The sequence below is a fragment of the Alligator mississippiensis genome, chromosome 7 (assembly GCF_030867095.1).
Source record: "Alligator mississippiensis isolate rAllMis1 chromosome 7, rAllMis1, whole genome shotgun sequence".
Taxonomy (NCBI): domain Eukaryota; kingdom Metazoa; phylum Chordata; order Crocodylia; family Alligatoridae; genus Alligator; species Alligator mississippiensis.
In genome coordinates, this window is record NC_081830.1 from 67,979,028 (window position 1) to 68,001,505 (window position 22,478).

The 22,478-nt window shown below is 46.6% G+C and overlaps 1 protein-coding gene across 4 annotated transcripts in view; it reads left to right on the plus strand.

The window, feature by feature from the left end:
• SCHIP1 (schwannomin interacting protein 1) overlaps nt 1-22,478 on the plus strand; it is a 551,143-nt gene that overhangs the window by 420,770 nt on the left and 107,895 nt on the right. For 3 of the 4 annotated variants that reach the window (XM_059731077.1, XM_059731078.1, XM_059731080.1), the window contains one exon: nt 18,607-19,179. In XM_059731077.1, the coding sequence (XP_059587060.1) occupies nt 18,607-19,179 (573 nt within the window). Of the gene's footprint in view, nt 1-18,519; nt 19,180-22,478 lie in introns of those variants that run through there. The other variant, XM_059731079.1, reaches the window with a different exon arrangement.

Below are 22,478 nucleotides of genomic sequence, written 5' to 3' on the forward strand. Positions count from 1 at the left end.
TAAGATCCTGGTCTACAATGCAGTGGTTATCCCTACACTCCTCTATGGGTATGAGATCTGGGTGACATATCAAAGCTATCTTAAGCACGTGGAATGGTTCCATCAGCGTTGCCTCAGAAAGATCCTTTGCATGTGATTGGAAGACCAATGCCAGCATCTTCTCTGCAGCTAACGTAACCAGCATTGAGCCAAGATCACAAAACATCAACTCCACTCAGCTGGCCACTGTGTGCAGATGGCTGACACTCATCTCCTGAAGCAAGTCCTTGTCTTTCAACTCAGTCATGGTAAGAGGACCCATTGAAGACAGAGGAAGCATTACAAGGACACCCTGAAAGTATACCTTAAGAGGGGTGGCATCAACCTAACAAACTGGGAGGTGCTGGCTAGTAACAGGTTTCAATGGCACTGCACCATACATCAAGCTACCATTCACTTTGAAGAGAACCGTCTTGCTCAGGAAGCTGAGATACGGCAGAGAGTAAGGAAGGCACACAACATCCTAGCCAACAGCTGTGCCCCCTGCCCCAAGGCACCACCAGTCATATGTGTGGAAAAACTTGCAGAGCACAGATTAGATGCTTCAGCCACCTTAAAACTCGCCAATAATCTCCCTGCCCCAGCAGACATCGTCCTTGTATTGATAGCCAAAGAAGATCTTAGTCTTGCCTCTACTGGTTTTCACTGGCAGATTTACCTAAACAACACTCATACATGCAGGGCAGTTCGCTCTAACCTGATGAATGGAACTTGAAATCAACCCAAAAGGGATGCATCTACACATACACTTTACTGAGAGTTGACTAATTAGCTCCTCACTAAAGCATCACTGTCTATGTGTACCAGTATTAGGGCTCAGTAAATTAATTAATTCTGCTGTAAGATAGTACTGTTGGGGATAGTGCTGTCTTACAGCAGAGTCATTACTGTGCTGAAACACGTGTGTAAAAAATGACCAGGCAGGGGCTAGATTCCTGCCACCTAGCCCCATGGCTCCACAGGTTCTACACCCTCATGTCCCAGCCAGCCCCTCCACTGCCCAACACTCTCACTGGGAGCCTGGAGCTGACTCCCCGAGCCTGCTGCCAGCCCAGGCCTGCTCCACCCCAGCTCAAAGTGCTGCTGTCCCAAGTGCTTGTGTAGGTGCTGCACCCAGGAGCAGTTGACTCTGGCTCAAAAGCTCCAAACTTTATCATGTTGCATTAATTGAATGTGTAGATGCATTTAGGCTGCACCGTTTTCATTATACCAAGTCCTTGTAGAAGGATGTCTTAATTGCTAAGGATAATGCTAATTTGAAGCTATTCCAAATGGGTCAATCTTTTTCTCAGTGATTGCTTCTCTTTTTATAAGTATGCTAGGCATACATTTTTTTTTTTTTTTTATAAATTTTTCCCTGATTTATGTTCATTCTTATGTCAGTGCAGGAGGAAGCCATTTCCTAGTAAGGTAAGACACCTGTGATACTCCCTTCATCTGAAGTTGTATTTGAGAATCTGATTGGCCATCTCTGGTAGCTGGGGGTAGTGAAAGACAGGATGATACTGCATGTCAGGTAGTGAGTAATCTGTAGCTGCTGAAATGTGGCTTGGGAAATCTAGATGAGCCTTCATGACTGAGAAACACTTGAGCTTCATTTGGCTGCACCCACAGAATCATTTTCCTATTGAATTGAACTGGTGATATATTTCCTATAAAGGTCTTACTTTATCTGGAATGGGTGTTATCGCAATTGAATTTGGTGACCATTGTGTGTGTCATCAGCTGCAGGAGAATAAAGACCTACTCTTTATCATGCCATCTCTATGGATTACATACAAGCACTGTATTTAAAATTAAATGTGCTGTGCATTATGGGAATTCTCTTATCTTTAGGACAGTGTTATCATTATACTGAGAAGGCTGCAGACAGCTTTATTTATAGTGTCTCACTGAGTGTAATGATTGATTATGAAGATTTTCTTTTATGAAATCTGTGTTTATCAGAGTATAACCAGCCATACTGCAACTTTTTGCTTTATTAAACTGATACTTGTTTTTAAGGTACTGGTAGTATTAAGTTGTACAACACAAACATGATTATAGTCGATTAGAAATGTCTAGCACTGTGCCCTGATGAACACCTCTTCAGGTGAGGAATTTCAAAGAATAGTTGGTATACCAGTTCACTTGGGCTGCTTTGAGAAAGCAAGCCAAACCTTTGCCAGTATATCCACCTGCAGGACTGTCTTCCCCACAGCAGCCACTTTCTTTAAAACACTATTTTTTTTAAACCTGCCTTCAAGCAGTCATTGTTCTTCTTAACTGGTCTCGCTCCTTCATTTTAACCACGTCTCACCCAAAATGACACTGGGTAGGTGGGGGTGGAGGTAGAGATAGAAAGGGTGTGAGATCCTCTGTTAGCCTTCTTGTTAGTTGTATAATGACAGTCTCTGTTGCTTTGTAATTTTCATGGAAAAAATGGTCTAAGAATGATTAATACCATTTCCCCAAAATGACTTTTTTATAAGACCACAATGAAATATTCTATTTCTTTGGATTTAAACAACCATATATGAGTTCCTGTTCTAGGCTCTAAGGGACTTGTCCTCAACTAAAAATGGAGTCCTTTCATGCAGCAACCAAAGCAGATCACAAAGTTGGCATTGTTCTACTACCACCAATCCACAAGAATATATTCCAAAACAAAGTCAGTTTATCCTTCAGATTCCTAGCAGATACCTCCTCAGATGTTTGCTTACAAATAGAGGCTTGATAGTAACTGCTTACAGATATGAAAAAACCCCCCCAAAAATGGAGTTTTAGTTTCAGCTTGGCACACCCCTGCGCTACGCATAGCACATACCCAAAAGAGGCATCACGTTAGTTTGACCCAGCTCACCCAACATCTATATAGATCAGGTGGTTCAGTGGGGCCTTTTCTTGCTTTTATCTAATAGCTGATTGAAAATCGGCTGTTAAATAAAAGAGTGCCAAAAAGCCCCCACTGAAATGTCCAATCTATACAGATGCTGGGGAGCCATGTCAAACTAACGTGATGCCTCTAATGATAAAGCGCTGGTTTTTGTTTGGGGTTTTTTTTTCCATGACTCAGTGGCAATGAAGCTGGCTTATTTTGTTCCAAAATAAGAGTTGTAGAACTCAAGTGCTTTCTTTCATTACTGGTTCAAAAGTCATTTTTGGGGGGGGGGGGGGGGTGCGCACGCACGCAGAATAGGCTTTCTCCTCTGAACTGTGCAAGGGACTAAATGGATACTGAGCTGCAGAGTCACAAACACAGAGGTATTGAATCAATCACGCCCAGGTAATTCAAGACAAGCACCTCTATCATCTGCAATATGATGGTAGCAGTATATACTTATCACTTTTATAAGGACCCCATTACTACAGTATGTTTGTATAGTACAGCCTGGATGTTTTACTGGGTTATGTTCTTCAGCCCCTGTGAAGTGAGGGTTTGCAAACCAACCAAAGCAATATAGTCCCAGTAATCAGCTGCAGAGGGTGGCTACAGCGATCCAGATGAGGGGGGGGGGGGGGGGGGGAAAATGGTGCCATTTGAAAAAAACAAAACAAAACAAAACAAAACTACAGCAAACAGCTGCACAGATAACAGGCTGTGGTACTTCACTCAACAACTCACTGCAAATTAAACAGATTGAGAGCCATCTGATATGACTGAGCAGGGTACTATTGTACTGCACAATCAGTGCTACATCTTACCATGCTCCTGTGCAATTCAGTTATCCCCATGTTTACAGATCTGTTTAAGATACAGAAAATGAGTGAGTTGCTTAAAGTTGTCCAAGAAATCTGTCAGAGAATTCAACTTGGGTCTTTTAAGTTTTAGACCAGAATCCTAACAAGTAAATTATTCTTTTCCTCTAGAGCAAATGTAACTTTTGAGGGAAGATGATCCAAGATCATGTAAGGTTTTATTTTAACTCAGAAGCCAACAGGCATCTAGCCTCTCTGAAAGAACAAAAGGTTCATAGTTGGATACTCCACCTAACAACTGAACTCATTGGTAATCCTTGGATTTGAGGGTGATCGAATCCACATGACAGACAACCCTTTCAGCCAATCGGTGGAAGGGGCAGGACTGCTGGGCCCCCCTTGGTCAATCAGAGGTGTGGGGAGGGCCTACTGCAATAACCCTGCAAAAATGGCAGCCAGTGTCACCATCAGCCTGCAGAATCACCCATCTGCCACCTTGATATGGGTAGGTCCCTAACCATGGTGCATTGATGCATCTTGAGGTGATGTAACCATGGTTCATTGATGTGTATTGAGGAGTCCAATCCTTGAGCCACAGATCCATCCACTGAAGTTGCAGGTCTTTCCACAGGGAAGAGTAGGCCATAGGCTGGGGTTCTCTCTCTTTTCCTTCCTCTACTCTCTTTTCTCTGCTTTGAGAGCAGCTACAAGATCTCAGGCTGCAACTAAGCTGAGAGCAGAGAGCTTGTTTTGGAGGTTGAGAGTCTGCCAGCAAACTGGTACTTGAGGATCAACAACTCAGTCCTGGTAACATTGGCTTCAAGAAGGATGCTGGCATTTGTGTGGTGATCTTCCCATCTGATGCATATGATTTTCTGGAGGCATCACTGATGATACTTCTCCAGGCTCTTGACAGCAGGAGGACATCCATATTTCAAATCTGTAGAGGAGAGTGGAGATGATGACTGCATTGTAGACCTGGATCATAGTGTCTTTCCAGAGATTACAATCAAAATGCACCAGAGCAATTTCCTAAAGGAAATACACATTGGATACTGCTTGCACGTTGGATTCTATGCTGGATCTCTTCATCAATGTTTACACTCTGAGAGAGGTGGCTCATAAATACTACCTCCAGGTTATTTCCTCAGTGACAATTTGAGGAGGGCAGGAGTCACATTCATGATCTAAAGCAGGCTGATACCACACTGTAGTCTTCTCAGTGTTGAGAGAGAGGTCCAGAGTTTGATAGGCTTCTGCAAAAAGATCCAACATGGGCTGGAGGTTTTCCTCAGTGTTTAGAAGTGTAGCACAGTTATCTGCATGTTGAAGATCAAAGATGGTGGTTTTGAATACTTTGGTCTTTGAGCAAAAATGTCCCAGATAGAAGAGCCCTCCATTTGTTCAGTATTCAGTGTTGATTCCAGAAGGGAAGAGGTCCTTAACAAGAATCAGGATAATGGTCAACAAAATGGAGAATACAATTGGGATGATGGTGCATTCTTGCTTGAACCCAGTTCAGATGACAAATGGATCTGTCTCTGATCCAGTACAAAAAATGGTCACAGTCATCTGGTTGTGGAGAAGCCTCAGGACCTTGATGTATTTTTCAGGGCATCCAAATCTAGACAGTCTTTCCATATCCAGATCTTTCCATAACGCTTTATGATTGATGGAGGCACAGGCCTTAGTCAGGTTAATGAAGGCATAGGTCCTGATATTGTTCTCAATGCTTTTCTTGGATCTGACAGGTGACAAAAGATCATGTCAATTGTATTGTGAAACCACACTGAACTTCCAGCAGGACTTCCTCAGCAAGAGGTAGAAGACAGTACAGGAGGATGCAGGCGAAGATTTTCCCTACTATGAAAAGGAGGGCAGTACCCCGATAGTTCCCTCACACAGACTTAGGTTCAGCTTTTTAATCAGTTTAAGCTCTATGTACATCAACAGTACAGTTTAGTAGTCCACTCTAGTGCTGACAAAGGCAGAGATTACAGTGGCAAAATCTACATCCCAAAAGAAAAAAAAATAATACATCTTGTACAAATAAAGTAGGATGAAAAGAGCTATTTTTTCACTTGAGAGGGGCTGGGAATGAAACTATGACCTCATATTGTTAATAATAGTAACATACTATACCTTTTAAAGTAGGAGGGCTTCATAATCTCAGCTAAAAATTGTCCTGTTTCCCCCAATCCACCATAGTGACCTTTGTTTTATTTGGATTGAATCTCAGCCAGCTTGTTTTCATCTTTCATCATCATCATCATTGTTGGCAGTCCTTTGTAGATGAGGATGATTGTCTTATCTGTGGGTTTGAAGATGGCTAATGAGGCCTATCCAGGATCAACAGACTCTGTTGCAGCTTGGGCACATGTTTTGGTGCAAGGTGGGTGGCTCTGGGTTCTTGATATGTTCCCTCACATGCTCTGTCTCCTGTTGTTGTCGTCATAAGGTTTCAAAGTACTGAGATCCTTGCAGCAGTGACTTCCTCCATTTGGGGCAGTCATGAGCGATAATCGCTCACAAATTGATGTCGATGTTACATTTTTTTTCAAACTGGTCTTGAGCACATCCTTGAAGCACTTTCTCTGCTCTCCTCTTGAGCATATCCTGTAACTGAGCTGGGAGAATAAAACCTGCTTTGGGAATCTATAGTCAGATGATGTGGCTGGCCCAGCGAAGTTGATATCCAATGATCTTCAATACTCATGGTCTTTGCTTGCAAGAGGACACTAATGTTGGTGCGTCTATCTTCCCATTGGCTTTGAAGAATCTTCTGCAGGCAGTGGTGATGGTACTTCTCCAGCAGCTCGAGATGTCTCCTGTACATTGTATATATATCAAGTCTGTACAGTAAGGTGGGGATCATGACTGTTTGGTAAACCTTGAGCTTGGTTTCTGTCACGGCAAGGTCCTGCAGGAGGGCCGTGATCTCCTCAAGGCCCCTTCCCATGCCAAGTTGGCCCAAGGGCACCCTCAGTTTCTCGCCCACCACGTCTTTCACATTCAAATATGTTAGGGAGGCTGCCTTTTTGTGACCTCTTGGTCACTTCTCATTGGATCCTACGACTCCGTGGTTTCCCAGACCCCTTGGGGGTCCCGTTCTGTAAATGGTGCTGTAAGGGGCACCCTAGCCTTAGGGGCTATGCATGGCTCCTACCATCCCAATACCATGCCCCAAGCCTCACAGATGTAATGGACGTTATTCTGTCCCTCTCTCACGCTCTCTCTGGCACTCAGACTCTCCGCAGCCCTGTCTCTCTCTCTCCGTGCCCTCCCTCCAGGCTCCTCAGTAATGCTACCTTCTCTAGGGCCTTCTCTGTAGCGCCGCCCCCTCCTCCGGGCCTTCTCTGTAGCACCGCTCCCTCCTCTGGGGCTCACCACGCCCACACTGGGGCTTCTTAGCAACACCCCCTCTCTGGGGCTGGGGTCTGTACACCCCAAATGCTGTGCCCTCACTGGCACTGGGGTCCCCACACTACTGTGGGTCCCCTATGAGGCCTCCTCCAACCCCTAATAGCCTCACCCAAACCACCGATGTAACAAATAGCAAACACAAACACAAGCCTCTTAGCTACAGCATAAACAGAAGCCGCCCGGCCATAACAACGTTCAATCCTACAGGGATTCTTCCTTTCTCTTCAGTATCTGATGCAGCTCCTTCCTCAGGCCTCTCCTTTGTTGGCTGCTGATCAGCAACTGCTGCCTGGCCTCCTGCTTGCAGTTCATATAGGAGCCAGGCCCTGCCCCTTTCAATCAGCTGACCACTGGCAGGTGTGATCTCTTCTAGCTCCAGTTGCCCTGGCAACCCACAGCTGGGCTCCTTATTCACTGCCAGGGCTCTTTCCTGGGCAGTTTTTCCCTCTTTAGAAGCAGGGCACCTAAGTGCTCTGCGACAGTTTCAAATCTGATGTCACGATTTTTTAACACCTATTTCCTCAGGTATCCGAAGGCTGCACTTGCACATTTGAGACAGTGTTGGATTTCTTCATCAATGTCAGCCTTCTGTGAGAGATGGCTTTCAAGGGACAGGGAATAATACTCGGTGTTCTCCAGAGTCTCACCATGAATCTGAATGACCATTTCATTCAGCTGGGGACTGTCCCATTTTCTTATATGTCTTGGTAAAGACATTGACAGTTGCATGAAAGGCTGCTTCCAAGTGAGCACACAGTACAGTATCATCAGCATACTGGAGCTTTGTGACTGAAGTCGGGGTGGTCTTGTTTAATCTCAGCCAACTCCGAGTCAAAGCCAGCTTCTCATCCATTCGGTAGTTTAGCTCCACACCGACTGGAACCTTGTTGATGATCAGATGTGGCATCACCGTAAGGAATGTGAAAAAGTGTGTTGGAGCAATGATGCAGCCTTGCTTAACTCCTGTCTTAACCTCAAAGGGATCTGTGATAGATCCGTTATTGAGAACCACTGCTTGCATATCATTTTGGAACTGGTAAAGAATAGTGATGAATTTCAGTAGGCATCCATACTTCAGAAGGATCCTTCACAGGGCTTCTTGGTTGACAGTCAAAGGCTTTATGAGGTTAAAGAAGGCCATGTTGAGAGGCTTATGTTGTATAACCCAATGTCTTCCTGGTATTAGGAGAGACCCTCTCCCATATCTGATAAACTGGATGAAATGGAGATATAAAGAAGGTTGTCATCATGTTTACTAATTCTCTTAACAGAACACAGTGAACAAGAGAAGTGACAACAAAGAACCATTTAATGCTCTGCATGAGAGATTCCTTAGGGCAAAATAGGTGATAATCAATAACAACCTTTGGGATCTGTTCACCAAAAAAGAACAAAATTCACAAGACTTCATGTATCACTACAGATCAACCATGGATGCCATTAACTCCACATAAGCACTGTCCTTTTTCCATTTCCAAGAGAGCAAATTAACATTTTAAAGCAGCATTTGTTCCCAGATAGACCAGAGGTAAGGAAGTCAGAGCTTCCTGTGAGAGTTCAGATTCTCTGAGAGTTCTCTTGCCACAGTCTTTTCCACATTCTTATCCTAACATGGAAGACTTTTTGGTCCTTGTTTATTATATGTTCTGTTCTGAGTTCATGCTTAAAGTATTTATCATTCTCTCCTCTTCAAAGATGCATTAATACTAGTTAGCAAGGGCTTGTGAGAGACAGAGACAGTTTGTTAGCATGTGCTTGATGCACATTATTTCTGTTCCTAGAGGTAGCATACATTACTGTGGCACTGAGGCAGTGTAAGGTGCGATGTCCAATCCTCCCATTTCCAACCCTCACCCACTTGCTAGACTTAAAGCATGATCAGCTATAAGGGGTTGGTTGAACTTAGTACCATATGGCATAACCACCTGGCTGACCATGTAATTCTAAGACACATCCAGAGACTAACAATCCATATGTGGAAGCTACTGAGCTATACCCGCCTTGATGACTCTACATCAGGAGTGGGCAAACTGTGGCCTGTGGGCCAGATATGACCCGCCAGGCCATTCTATCCGTCCTGTGGAGCCCCTAAAAAATTTAGAAAATTAATACTTATCTGCCCCTGGCTGCCTGCCATGCAGCCCTTGATGGCTTGCCAAAACTCAGTAAGCGGCCCTCCGCCCAAAATAATTGCCCACCCCTGCTCTACATCCAGTACAGGAAAAAATATTGTGAGTTTGCAATGCAAGACATGCTGTATTAATGAATTTCTACAGATTTTCTGCAGCTGTCTTGGTTAGAAATAAAAGATGAAAGCCTGGCAAAACTTCCATTGACTTCAGTGAGGCAAAGATTTCTCCTATGCTTAATGAAAACTGTCGGAGCTGAGAGACGGTAACATGTAAAACAAGGCCATTTTGATATTCACACATTTTAATTGCATTTTTTTGCACTTCCTTTTCATGCTCTAGCTTTTCACGGTCCACCCCTTTGCCCACATTGTACTGGATTCTGTTTTTATAATTATCCCTCATAGTGACTGCTAAAGTTGCAAAACAGTTTCTATTACTATTCTGATTTCACACACTCAGCTTTCCAAAACTTTCACCTTACTGGCTCAAAGCCACTGTATCTCTAGCTGGGAATGATTAATGTTTTCTTCTGGGAAACGTGAGGAATAATATTTTCTGTGGGGCTTTTTATTAGAGAAGGGGGAGGATATAAGGTTCTTATTTTAAAATGGAAAAGTATATTTTTATTTTAACTATTAATAATGACAAATATTGCTAAGGTATGCTTCTTAATAAAGGTGATTGAGATATTATGTCTTCAATCAGTTAAAAATGTTTCTGATAATAGTTTGAGAATTATATACTGAACATGCTCCAGGGAATATTAATAGAAATTCATGGGTACATATTTAAACAGAGGTATGTTTGCATATAAGTGTAGATGAGTCCACAGTACAGCTAACAAAATTGTGCTTAATTTTTTGCACATGGTTTAAGTCAAATTCCTCATGTGTAAAGTTTTGCACATGCCTAAGTATTTGCACAATCAAGACCATATGATGTACATTTTTTAAAGACACTTCTAAGTTTCCTTCCTCAGGATAAATAGCTGCATAACAAAGAATTTAAAAGCCATATGAGCCAGAGCTGCAGAATTTTCTTGGTCATTCTTTCTCTGTTCTTACCCTCCTTGAAAAGCAAGCTAAAAAACTAGAAAATGTAGTACATGTGTTGAAGTTACATAGTTAAATTAAAGTCAGCAAATGTGGAACAGCCTAAGAGCAGTGTTGCTAGCTACCTTATGCATAAGAAGTATTAAAGGTACTTAAATATGTTTTATTGTTTGTCCATAATACAAAGAATCACACAGAACATGGATCAGGACTGATGGTGTTATGACTTTTTGTATTTCAGGATTTTGTGGTATTAAATATGCAATAATGGTGTATGAATGTAGTTTTGAGTTGGATTATGGTATCTGCTATTATTTAAATATACTTCTAGTCCAATTAAATGTAATACCATATTAGAAATAAGAACCTTTGCAACTCTCTACTCCAGTAAATTTCAAGGCTTGGAAAGAAATACCTCCTATGTTCTTCCTTAGTGTGGCATCTGTGGAATTCTTGCTTTAAATTGTTGTCAATGCTACCCAGAATCGTGCATAATATAAATCCATGCTGGGTTACAATATTTTTTAAAAATTTAATTTTGAGGGTGCTAGTGTGTTTGAAATGAAAAATATTTATTAAGTTTACACTATATAAAAGTCATCTATTTTAAATGTTTTTGGAATGGCAAATTTGTATAATAAAGCTGGGTTCAGTGAGGCAGAAAGTATTAAAACAGATTAGCCTTTTAACATAATTATTTATGATCTTCTGTTAATTAGTTACTATAATTAAAATCACAGATATATATGGGGGAGAGTTACTAAAATGAATAATTTATAATGATGCTCCTATTTACATCCTTTTGTACAATTCAATCTAAACACTATTTACATCTTAATTTAAAATTATACACAATCCAAGATTAAGCAAAAGAATGGCAAGACCTGCAAAGGCATTGCTTTGATTTAAATGTGTATATATACATTTTTGCCTCAGTTGTATATGCCTTTTACCATTTAAAAAAAAAAAATCAAGACTCTTTTTAAAGCCCACCATGTTAAAAAGTTAGTAATGTTATAGTAAAGTTATATGTTGTTTAATCCTGAATTAAAAGTTAGAAATATGAGTTAGTTTATATATTAGGCCAAGGAGTGATGCCAGCACGTGGCCCTACCCCTTCATGGCTTCCTTTCCCACCCACACCCTGCCTTCGCCTCCAGGGAGCACTACTGGGGAGCATAGCCCATCGCTGTGCCCCCCTGCCCTCTGAGTGGTGCCACAGGCAGTAGGAAAAGCAGTGCCTGGAGCCCACTGGCCACATGGTCTCTTGTGGCCCACATGTGGCCTATGGGCCACCAAATGAACAGCCCTGTATTAGACTACCATGTAAGGATTGCTCCTATTTTGTGGATCTTTCTTGTCAGAGTTATTTTGTAGGTTCCTAAAAGCAAGAGAGAGGGAAGGAAAAATGAATGGAACTACCAGTAACTGGGCAAAAAGACTGAGACTAAGGAAGGAAAGCTGAGATTTGTTTGAGAGAGGAGACTGGAAATAGAGTAGGAATAGGGGCTTGCATAGAGAGTCCAGTGGGGTGAGCTTGGCAAGGAAACTGGGATGCAAAGCCTGAGGAGCGGGGATTTGGACTGGCTAGGTGAAAAATGAAATGGTACAGGGATTTTTTTTTTTTTTGGTTTGTATATCTATATCTATAGATAGATAGATATACTCCAAGTGTCCCTCCTCAGTGAAAACCTTAACCCATTACAAAAACTGCACCTGTGCAGCCTGCACACCCATACAAAGACCTGCTGGCCATCCGCACCCGTTTCAATATCTGCACTGTGAGCTACACACACAAACAAACTCTGGTCTCTCAGGCCAGGCAACCCTTTCCTTTCATCCCCACCCTGCTTGCGGGTCACATACTCAGTTCACCTGGTGTCCATGTCACTGTCACTCCAGCTCCTGCTGGAAGACCTGCTGCTGCTGTCGCTGTTACTGTCCCCAGTTCCATTTGTCTCTTCCTCTTCCTCGCTGTTACCACCCCCTTCCCTCCTAGAAGGAAGTTGGAAGATCCTGTGCAATGTGTCTTTATGCCGGGTGGCATTGACAGCGTCCTCTCCATCCTCCACTACCGATTTCTGGTAGTAGGACTGGAGTTCACTTAGTGCCATTTTCACACAGCCTACTACCTCTACGCCCATGTGCCTGTACAACAGAAGGTTCCTGGCCTTCCACAGGGTGCTCCTGACACAGGATGCAAACTGGTTGAAATGGGCCAATGGGTTCCCCTGGTGTTTGGCGAGGTGCCCGTACAGAACCACTTCTCTGGTTAGCTGGTTCATGCCGGTCACCGCTTCACAGAGCTGCTTCACCCTTTTCCATACCTCCTTGGTGTAGGTGTAGAGCCAGAGGAGGTGGTCAGTTGTCTCGGTGGCTCCTTGGCAGTTGGACCATGGGCAGCTGAGTCTCCCCAGCTGACCCTCTCTATGCCTCCTGGCCTTTCCTGGCAGGGCTCAGCAGGCTATTAGCCAGTTCAGGTCCTTGTGATTTTTGCGCAGGTCCTTGTGGTCGATGCGCTCCCACACAGCCTGGCACCCGTCACCTGGGAGCAGATCCACGTGCGACGTCATGTCCCTCAGCCTCACTGTCTCCTGGATCTTCTTGTGGTTGCTTATGGTCGTGGGGCCTGTGCTCTGCAGGCTGTACAAGCTGCGGCACTGGTTTAGGATCTCATAGAACCACAGCGAGCCCATGACCCACAGTTTGTTGTTTGTCAGGGTGAGTTACTGCAAAATACTGCACGCGGTAACTCAAAATACTACACGTGGTTTTGGATTCTGTGCCTCTCGCCAGCTTGCAGATCTGGCTCATATACTTGACCCACAGGAACAGGAGGATTTCTGGCATGCCCCTGCCCCCGGCCCTCTTGTCCTTGTAGAAGGTCTTCCTAGCAACCTTTTCCCATCTGGAGCCCCAGAATAAAATGCACATGGCCCTCTGGATCCTGTGGGCAACATGCTCAGAAGGGGGGAAGACCACTGTGGTGTACAGAAGCACTGGTAACACCACCTTCACCAGTGCGATGCACCCCCCCATGGAGAGGGAGCGCATGTGCCACATTCACAGTCTCAGCTTTGCCTTTGCCTCTGTCTTCTCTCATGCTGTCCTGCCACTCAGCTTGCGGTCGAAAACTATCCTGAGGATTCTGGCCCCCTTGCAGGGGACAGAGACCCCCAGGGACTCCAGGTCCCTGAGCTTGCCCACAGCAAGCCAAGTGCTCTTGCTCACATTGAGGTTGGCCCCCACCACTGTGTTGTATACCTGCATGTGCCCCAGGGCTCTCCCTACCAACCACTTGTTCCGGCACAGGATGTTCAAATCATCTATGTAGGCCAGGACCTTGGCCTCTCAGTTGCTGCTACCCGAGATGTGGACTCCACAGATCCCTGGGTTTTGCCTCAGGTGCTGGATCAGGGGCTCAATAGTGCAGATGAACAGAATCGGGGAGAGTGGGAAACCCTGCCAGACCCCTGACTCCACCGCAATCTGGGTGCTCAGGAAACCGCTAATCTGCACTTTGCTGCTCGCTTCCATGTACAGCATCCTGATCCAGCTGACAAAGGTCAGGGGGACTCCCATCCACTCCAACATCTGGAACAGGAACTGGTGGGACACTTCCATAGGCCTTCTCCAGGTCCAGGTTTAGGATGGCAACGCTCTGCCCTCTCTCCCTCTCCAGCTGGAGTGCGTCTCTCAGTTACACCAGGGCTCTGTGGATCTGGCATCCCGGCACCCCACATGACTGGTCCTCATGGATGGCACCTAGGACAGATTTAAATCGCTTGGCCAAGACTTTAACCAGCAGCTTGTAGTCAAAGTTCAGGAGGATGATCAGCCTCGTTCTTCAACTCCTCCCTCGGACCCTTCTTGTACAGGAGGGTCACAAGGCCCTGTTCCATCCACGCTCCCAGCCGGCCCTCCTACAGGCACTCTAGGAAGAGCTCCAGCAGGTCTGGGCCCACCAGCTCCCAGAAGGTCAGGTAAAACTCCTTGGGCAGGCTGTCTGACCCAGGAGTCTTACCGTTCTTGAAACTCTGGAGGGTCCTTTTGAGTTCCTCTGGCATCCAGTCCTCCTCCAGCTGCCTCTACTCATCCTCCCTGAGGGTCCGAATGAGGCTTCGCAAGCACAGCTGCACGGCCTCCAGGTCCACCAGCTTCTCAGTGTAGAGCTCCTGGTAGAAGGCGGCCACTGCGGTCAACATGCTGTCCTTCACCTGGTGCTCCACTCCCACTCCATCTCTCAGGCACATCATGACCTCCTCCTTGCTCTTCTTCAGCCTGGAGAAGTAAGCAGACCACTCCTCCCTCTCCGCCATCCAGGGGACCCTTGCCTGAAAGATCTTTTTCCTGGCCTCCTCCCGATACCAGGCACTGAGTTGGGCCTTCACCTGCCAAGTGGCCTCCCTCATGTCCCGTCCCACCACTGTCTGCCTGTGCAGGTCCTGTAACTTACAGGTCAGGCACTCATGCCACTTCTGGTGGAAGAGGGCCCACTGCTTGCCTGCTTGCTGGAAAAAGCCCCTGGTCCTCTTTCACGCTGGTCCACCACTTGGTCTGGTTCTGGTACAGGTCCCGCAGGGTCCTCCAGCCTGCATAGCGCTCTCTGTAGCTGTGCCTGGTCCGCTCGTCTTCCAGGAGGCTGGTGTTCAGCTTCCTCTGCCTCCTTCCAGTTGTCTCCCCAGGTCAGCCCAGAGGGTGAGGAGGCAGTGGTCTGAGAAATACACAGGTGTACAGCGGGCCTGCTCTGCCTTCCACCCTGTTGGGAGGTAGACAAAGTTGATTCTGGACTTGGTGCTGCCCATGGGGTCCACTCAGGTGAAGCGTCCCCTGGGTCCCTGGGTGCCTTTGGCTGGGTCCACCAGGCTGTGATTGTGGACAAGTTGCTTTAGCTGCCTGGAGGATCTGTCCATGCCTGTCCCACTGACTCTGCTAACCCTGTCCTCCTTGTTGATGACACAGTTGAAATCTCCCACGAGCATCACTGAGCAGCCAGTGGGCATTGTGATGGCCACTTTTTCCAGGAACAGGCTTCTGGCCTCTCTATTGGCCAGTGCATACACTGCTAGTAGCTCAAAAGCACCCTGGAGACACCCTTGTGTCTCCAGGGTGGCTTGTAGCAGCCTGCGTGCAACGATCTCTTTATGTTGCAGGGGGCGCACGGTCTCCTTTCAGCAGGATTGCAACACCAGCCACTTTGTTGTCCCCTGAGCCAGAGCACATGGCTGGGCCATGCGACCAATGTTTAGCTAGAGGCTAGGAACCTGTGTAGAGGAAACAGGGGTTTATTTCACCCTAAATTGAAGCAGCATTTTTAAAAACCCATTGCTTCAATTTAGGGCAAAGTAAATCTCCATGTCGTGTACACCCGTGTCTTACCTGCCTCTGGTGACATGGAGGGGAGGGCGAGCTGCCAGCAGGTGGAGCGGTCCCTGGGCTGTGTGGGGGTGGAGGTTGGTGTTTCCCACTGCGGCAGCAGTGGTCCCCTCACCAGGCGGCACTTGCCCACAGGCATCTGGCTTGGGCAGTCCTGGGGGACACTGCAGGCGCAGAGGGAAGGACCTGGCGCCCACGCAGCTCATGCAGGTAGGTGGGCTCCAGGGGGTGGGAGGAAAGATCAAGCTCACCGCTTTTTTTTTCCTTCAGTGGAGCCTGCCTTCCCGGGCTGCTGCCAGGCTGCCTGCACGGGCTGCCTGCACAACCCCTGGGCCACCTGGTGCTTCACTCTGTGGCTGTAGGGCAGCAAACTAAAACTCCTCAGAGGTGTTTTAGATCGCTGCACCCTAAAGTCAATTAAGGTGCATTATGCCACCAACTGTGCTAAAGCGGCTGGAATTAATGTGCAATATACCACCAACACATGCAAACACCAATGCTATTAAAGCAGCGTAAAAGCTCCTCATTTCATCTACATGTGCTCTAGGTGTGCAGATGTCAAGCTTGAAGGGAAGTGCCTGCAGTCTTTTGTGCACAACAGAGCACACTTTCCTCACCAGGTAGAAATAAAATTCCTGAATTACGCCATTACCAGATTCTTTTGTCAGAAAATCTCTTTTGACACCTATTTGCAAATTGTGTCATCCTTCTTTATTGATAGTCCACACAGAGGATGGCAAATTACTGTTGAATGAGAACTGTTGTGGACAAATATCATGTGATAATAACAGTATGCATAAAAGGTCCCCTAATCTGGGAAGTAATTCTGTTGTCTTCAGTAGAGATCCCTTTGAATTCAAGCAGTGTAGCTATAAAATAGCATACTGTTATTATCACATGATATCATGTGAATAGCACATCACATGGCAGAATATTTATAGTTATATGGGAAATTTCAATAAATCACTATATTACAAAGTCACTCTTCCTCACAGACAAGATCACTTACCACTTACCCCTTCATAAAATTATTACATCTTCATATTCTTGGATAGTTGGATAGTTGTTCCATGATTATCGCATCATGCCAGCGATCCAGATTCCATGCTTACCATCTACTGATTTGTGGTAGTGTTTACCTATGTTTGACCTATGAAGATAGTTTGACCTATGAAGATATAAATGCTTGTTGTAAACTACCTGAGATACTGTATTTTTGTATGATAGCTGCAGTGGAGACCAGCAAAAGCATCCTAGCTGTAGGTCCCTTGATTTATAAGTGGTTCTAGCCTTTGAGCTTGTAGGCATACTGCTAAACCTCTCCATTCATTCAGGTTTGGGGGAAGTTATGAATTGCTTTGCTGGATATATTTTGTTTGAAGGTGCTTGTATTATTTTTTCTCAAATCCCTACCTGTTCAAGGAACATTATTATTCTGGGAGTTGAGTTACCAGCTGGAGCTGTATTTGCTAAGTGATTAAAAAATTGGCAAGATGCCCAGAACCCAGAATAGGTGGGTTAGTGTTTTAATTGATGTGTATCAATCAAAATAAAGAGCTTTCACAATATAAGTTACAATGACTTTTAGTTGGACTTTAGCGCCTAGGTGATTTAGGTAGTTTTGTAAATGGGAGTTACTCTCTTAAGCGACTTAAAGCATAGACATTTCAAAAGCACTTATCTTTGGACTCAAGAGTTAGGAATCTTACAATGTGGTTAAACTTTGAACACTAAAAAGGCCTTAGAGTGCCCCTCTGCTGAAATCCAAATCTGTGAGAGAAGATACTAACCACTAAAGCTGTTACTTCACTCATATGAAATAGTATATCACTGAGTGCTCTTCTTCCAAGGAGCTAAAGTAAAGAAATACAATATAGACATACAAGTAGAGAAACTGAGGAACAGAGGGGAAAACCTGCAAGACAAATCCCTGACTGAGCTGGGAATAGAACTCATATCTTGTGTCTTATATGCTGAACTGTGCTTTTTTCAATTTAGTTGTAGTAAAAAAGGCCAAGAAAGACACAAGAATATAACTAAACTGCTTGGACTGGTGTGCTAACTTGAAGCTTTGGTACCAGTTAATGACCTAGTGGCACGCACGCATGCGTATGTGTATATGGTAAATTCCGTAATGCTTTAAGCAATATACTTGGTAACCCCAATTTAAAGGTCAGACATAGGACGTTAATTCTTTTTAGGCTAGGCCTTCAGATGAGCATTGTTCCTGTTTGCTGCATCTTTTTAGTGAGGATTCTTTCACGGGTTCATGCCCGCAGGGCTCTTGGGAGACTTGCTCTGATGTTATCTTGGGGACGGGCACGAAAGATGTATTGGTTTTCTCAAATCCTGTATAAATACAAAGAGAGGAACAGGAACGGGGGGGGGGGGTCAGGGCTGGGGGGAAAAGGTTTTATTTGGAGAGGAGGACAGACAGCAAGGGAGAGGCCTGTGTAATATACCCAGTGGGCGGCGATGGCCCTCAACCATTCCCCGACAGGCGGCCTTGGAGAGCAGCGTCGCCCTTCCGCCCCTTGGCCGCGCGTGTGTGAGGGGATGGACTGAGCCGAGCCGGAGCCCTCCTGCTCCCGCGCACTCGCTCGGGCCGGGCCGGGCCGGGCCGGGCCGGGCCGGGCCGTACCGCAGGGGGCGGTGTGAGCCCTCGCTCCCGTCGCACCGCCGGCCTATCCCCGGGAAGTTGCCGGAGCCCTGGCGGGGCGGCGCGAGGGGGACACCCGCCCCTGGGCCGCGCCAGGGAAGCCTAGGGGAGGTGCCCGCCCCCGCAGGGGCGTCCCGGGCTGGGGCGGGGCGGGGCGGAGGGTCGCCGCGAAGTTTGCTGCGGGCCGGGCCGGGGCGGGAGGCGGCTGGTCCGCGCGCGCTAACCCGCCGCTCCGTGTCTCCATCAGGACTCCCGGGAGGATGGGATGGATCTAGGCAGCGACGCCGGCAGCAGCCGCTCCAGCTCCGAGTCCAACTCCAGCAAAGCGACGCCCTGCTCGGACTGCAAGTCCTCGCCCAGCAGCCTGGACCTGGCCGCGCTCGGCGACTCGGAGGAGGAGGATGACGACCCGGCGCTGCAGAGGAAGGCGGCTGAGCAGTGGGAGGAGGAGGACGAGGAGGAGGAGGACGAGCTGCCCCCCGCCGGCGATGCCCGCGGCCGTGCCCAGCCCGGCGGCAGGCGGGGGCTGGCGGAGGAGCTGGAGGCGGTGAGGCGCGCCCGCACCATGCCCCCGCCCGCCCCCAGCGGCAACCCGCCGCCCCATCCCCGCCCGCTGCCGCACCCGCACCCGCCGCGCAATGGCAGCGGCCGCAGGACGGGGCGCCGCGCGGGGGGCGGCCACCGAGCGCGGCCGCCGCCGGCGGCGGGGACTCCGGAGCTGCAGCTGCCCACCATGGACTGGGAGGCGCTGGAGAAGCACCTGGCGGGGCTGCAGTTCCGGGAGCAGGAGGCGCGGGGCCAGCGCACGCACTGCACCTCGGTGAGTCGGGCCCGGGGGAGGCGGTGACTCACTTCCCGCCGCCGGGAGTTTGGCCCTACCAGGGCGGGAGCGGCGCGGCGCGGCGGGGGCCGGGGCCGGGGCCGGGGCCGGGGCTGCCCGCTGGCTTGGTTGGACACCTGGCTGCACTCAGGCATTGGGGGGGCATCGGGGAGACTCGTAAGCAGGGATCCTTTGGCAGCCAAAATCCCCAGCTGGGTGATGATGATGGGGGGATTTTGGGGGGGGGGTGTCTCCTGAAGCAGAGCAACTGTTGCAGCCCTGGCCAACATTTGAGCAAGTCCCTTAGCTGAGGAGGGCGGCCTGCTGCATGTGCTGGCATGACAGCAGGCTTGTCTTGGGACCTGGCCTCGGGGTGTCGTCTCAGCATCTGGGACCTCGGGCTACTGGAAACGGAGCTGCCTGCTCGGGCTTGAGAGCCTTGCGCAGTAGGGGCAGGGCATCTGCCAGGAGAAGGGGGAAGAAAGGCTTCCTTCGCCTCCAGGTTCCCTGCCGAGAGTTTCAGACATGTTTCCTTTAATCGCTGCTGCATGGTAGGAGCTTTCCATCAGTATTCAGAAAATATGTACAGCCATGGAAAGATCTGTAAGCAACATCCAGAATTATCCTGGTTAGATAGGATGTAATGAAAGGGCCAGAGGAACACACCCTGCTCTGTTTCTGGACTGCGTAAAACTGATTTTCTGAAGTGCGAGGCTAAAGAACCTAACTTTGCTTGTATGTCTTTGCTGCTGTAATAACAGTACAGTGACTTTCAATGTTGGCAGTAAGAGATGCTGACATTTAAGTATGCCATAGGTTTTGGTGGAAAGCTTATATATTCTGTCCAGGCTGTCTCGTGGGTGAATTTAAGTGTCTGTCTTGAGGGACCAAATGGCCTTGACTAGTACCAGGCATATGATGAAAGCAGGTTTCCTGCACAGTTCAATGGATTGTGTGCCTGACTAGCAAAAAAAAGTTGTCCTCTCAAGTGGAGGCTGTCAGTGAATAATGACATTTTCTTATTTCATGTAAAATGAACAAAATCTACCAGCCACTAGGGATAGAAACTTAAAACACATTTTTCCCCATGGCATAAATCACAACTGTAACCCAGTACTCCAAAGCTTTAAGAACCACAAACAAGTTGAGAAACTAACTGTATGGAAACACAAATGCAGTATATTGGGAAATGCTATACTGTATGAATTATAGACTCCTTAAGGAAGACAAAAACCTGGCTTGTATTCTTTACTAAAGAGGTTACAGCGAAGGCTCAGGGCATACACTCTCAGCAGGGTATTTGACCAAGATTTTTAATTAGATGTCATAATATGTAAATTCCAAAAAAGTACTCTCTAAATCCACTAAATATATGTCAAATTATTGCTTTGTCCTTGGACAGGACTAGTATGGCTCACTAATTAATCTCGCCCTACATCTTCACTCTTCTAGGACTTGATTCTGTAGGGTGTACACTAGGTACTCCCCTCTTTCCTCAGTCACTGGAACCAGAGGAGTTCAGTCAAAGATTTTGACCCTTACAGCTGTCTGTATAGTTTTTAAATGCCTTTTGATTCTTTAAACTATAGAAATGACTTCTGAGACATCTTTTTGACGTTATTAGATATTGTAGTAAGGCCAATCCATTTGCATGACAACTGCCTTGCAAAGCATTTTTTCAAGACCAGATTTGAAACTAAAGGCAAGCCAATAGCAGCATGTTGGGGATTTGAGGGGGAGTAACACATCTTGTGATTTAGGTGGCTTGTGCAGAAACCATGCTGCTGTTTTACTACTAGAAGTTGCACTTGGATGCGTGGCACTCGTGCAGTGCTTGGATGCACAAAGATTGGGTTTATACTTTCAGAGACACGGCACAAACACTCTTGGCTATTAGTGGGTTGCCTATCAGTGGAAGTCCACAATCAGTTTTTGCTTCCCACCCTGTACAAATGTGCATGGCACAGGCGGAGTGTATGCTTACTGTAACAACCTTTCTTTTCTCTTCCAATTTTTTTTTCGGTATTCCAAGGAATGATGATATGTGTAGCTTGTCATGATAGGCTTTGTTGGTCTCTCTCTCTCCCTTCCCCCATACATCTCTATTTATGAGAAATCCCAACTGGGGAGCAAAGTCCATCCAAATAAGGCTACTTTCAGATTATTTTTCGTAATCTTATATAGCCTTTTAAGATTTTGCGTTCAGTCCTTTTTCTGGGGTGTTGTATTTGGCGCATATTCTTCAGTTCTACATGTCCAGTCAAACTTTATAAACCTGTTTAGTTACTGCAAGAATTTTTTCTGGTTCTTTGCCCTGAATGTCTTGCTTCTAAATAGTATTTCTGTTGTACAGTCATAGTTCATTGTATTACAGACTGATTAAAGTGTAGACAGACTCCTGTTTCTACTGACCCACACTTTTGAGAGGGGCAGGGTGAGAAAACATCTGATCTTACTCTTGCTGTTCAGAGTAGAGTTAGTCTGTGATACCTTTGTTGGGGTTGGGTATGATGCAGATAGGTGTGAAGGCTGGAAAGAATTAATCCTCCCTTCTTCCCCAGTGCTGTTCGCTACTGATCTAAACTATGCCACTTATAGAAACCCATGTAACTTAGATTGATTCTGACTCAGGCTTTTTGAATGACTGTACATAACCTTGCTGTCTGAGGTCTCTGATCCCCTGGTAGAAGACAAGGGATAAGTAAAGCGTTCTGTGCTCCTCCACTCCACTAAACCTTGTACCTCTGAAGGATTCAGCCTTTGAGTTGGTGTGCAGGAACAGACAGTGTTCATTCTGTATCTCTTCTTCATTTTCCATGGGAAATTTAAAAGGCTGCTGGCATCTATCTAGATACCAGTGTGCATGCTTAGGGAAGGCTCTCCATGATTCAGATTTTTTATAGGCTGAAATCTCAGGTTCTTCCTCGGCTAACTGTTGGATGCTGAAGACTCTCTAGCCTCCCTGTACTGCTTCATATCATGCAGAGGAAATGGTTATCCATTCCCTCCCTCGCCCCATGCTACCTGATTGTAGAAGTATTTCTCTTCACATACCCCTTCCTTTTGCAGGGGATAGTTAAGGATCCCCATCCAGGTCTTTATTTCTCCATGTTGAAATGGGCAAGCAGGCATCTTCCCGATCTCCCTAGGTTCTTTAAGAGGATGAGGGAGCAGCAGAGCACAAGGGTGCCTTCTATTCCACACCTTCCAGTCTGCTTCCCTTTGATTATACAGAAAATGTGGTGTGGTGGGGAGGGGGTACGTTTTAAAGTCGAATTGCTACTGAAAGTAAAGAACTG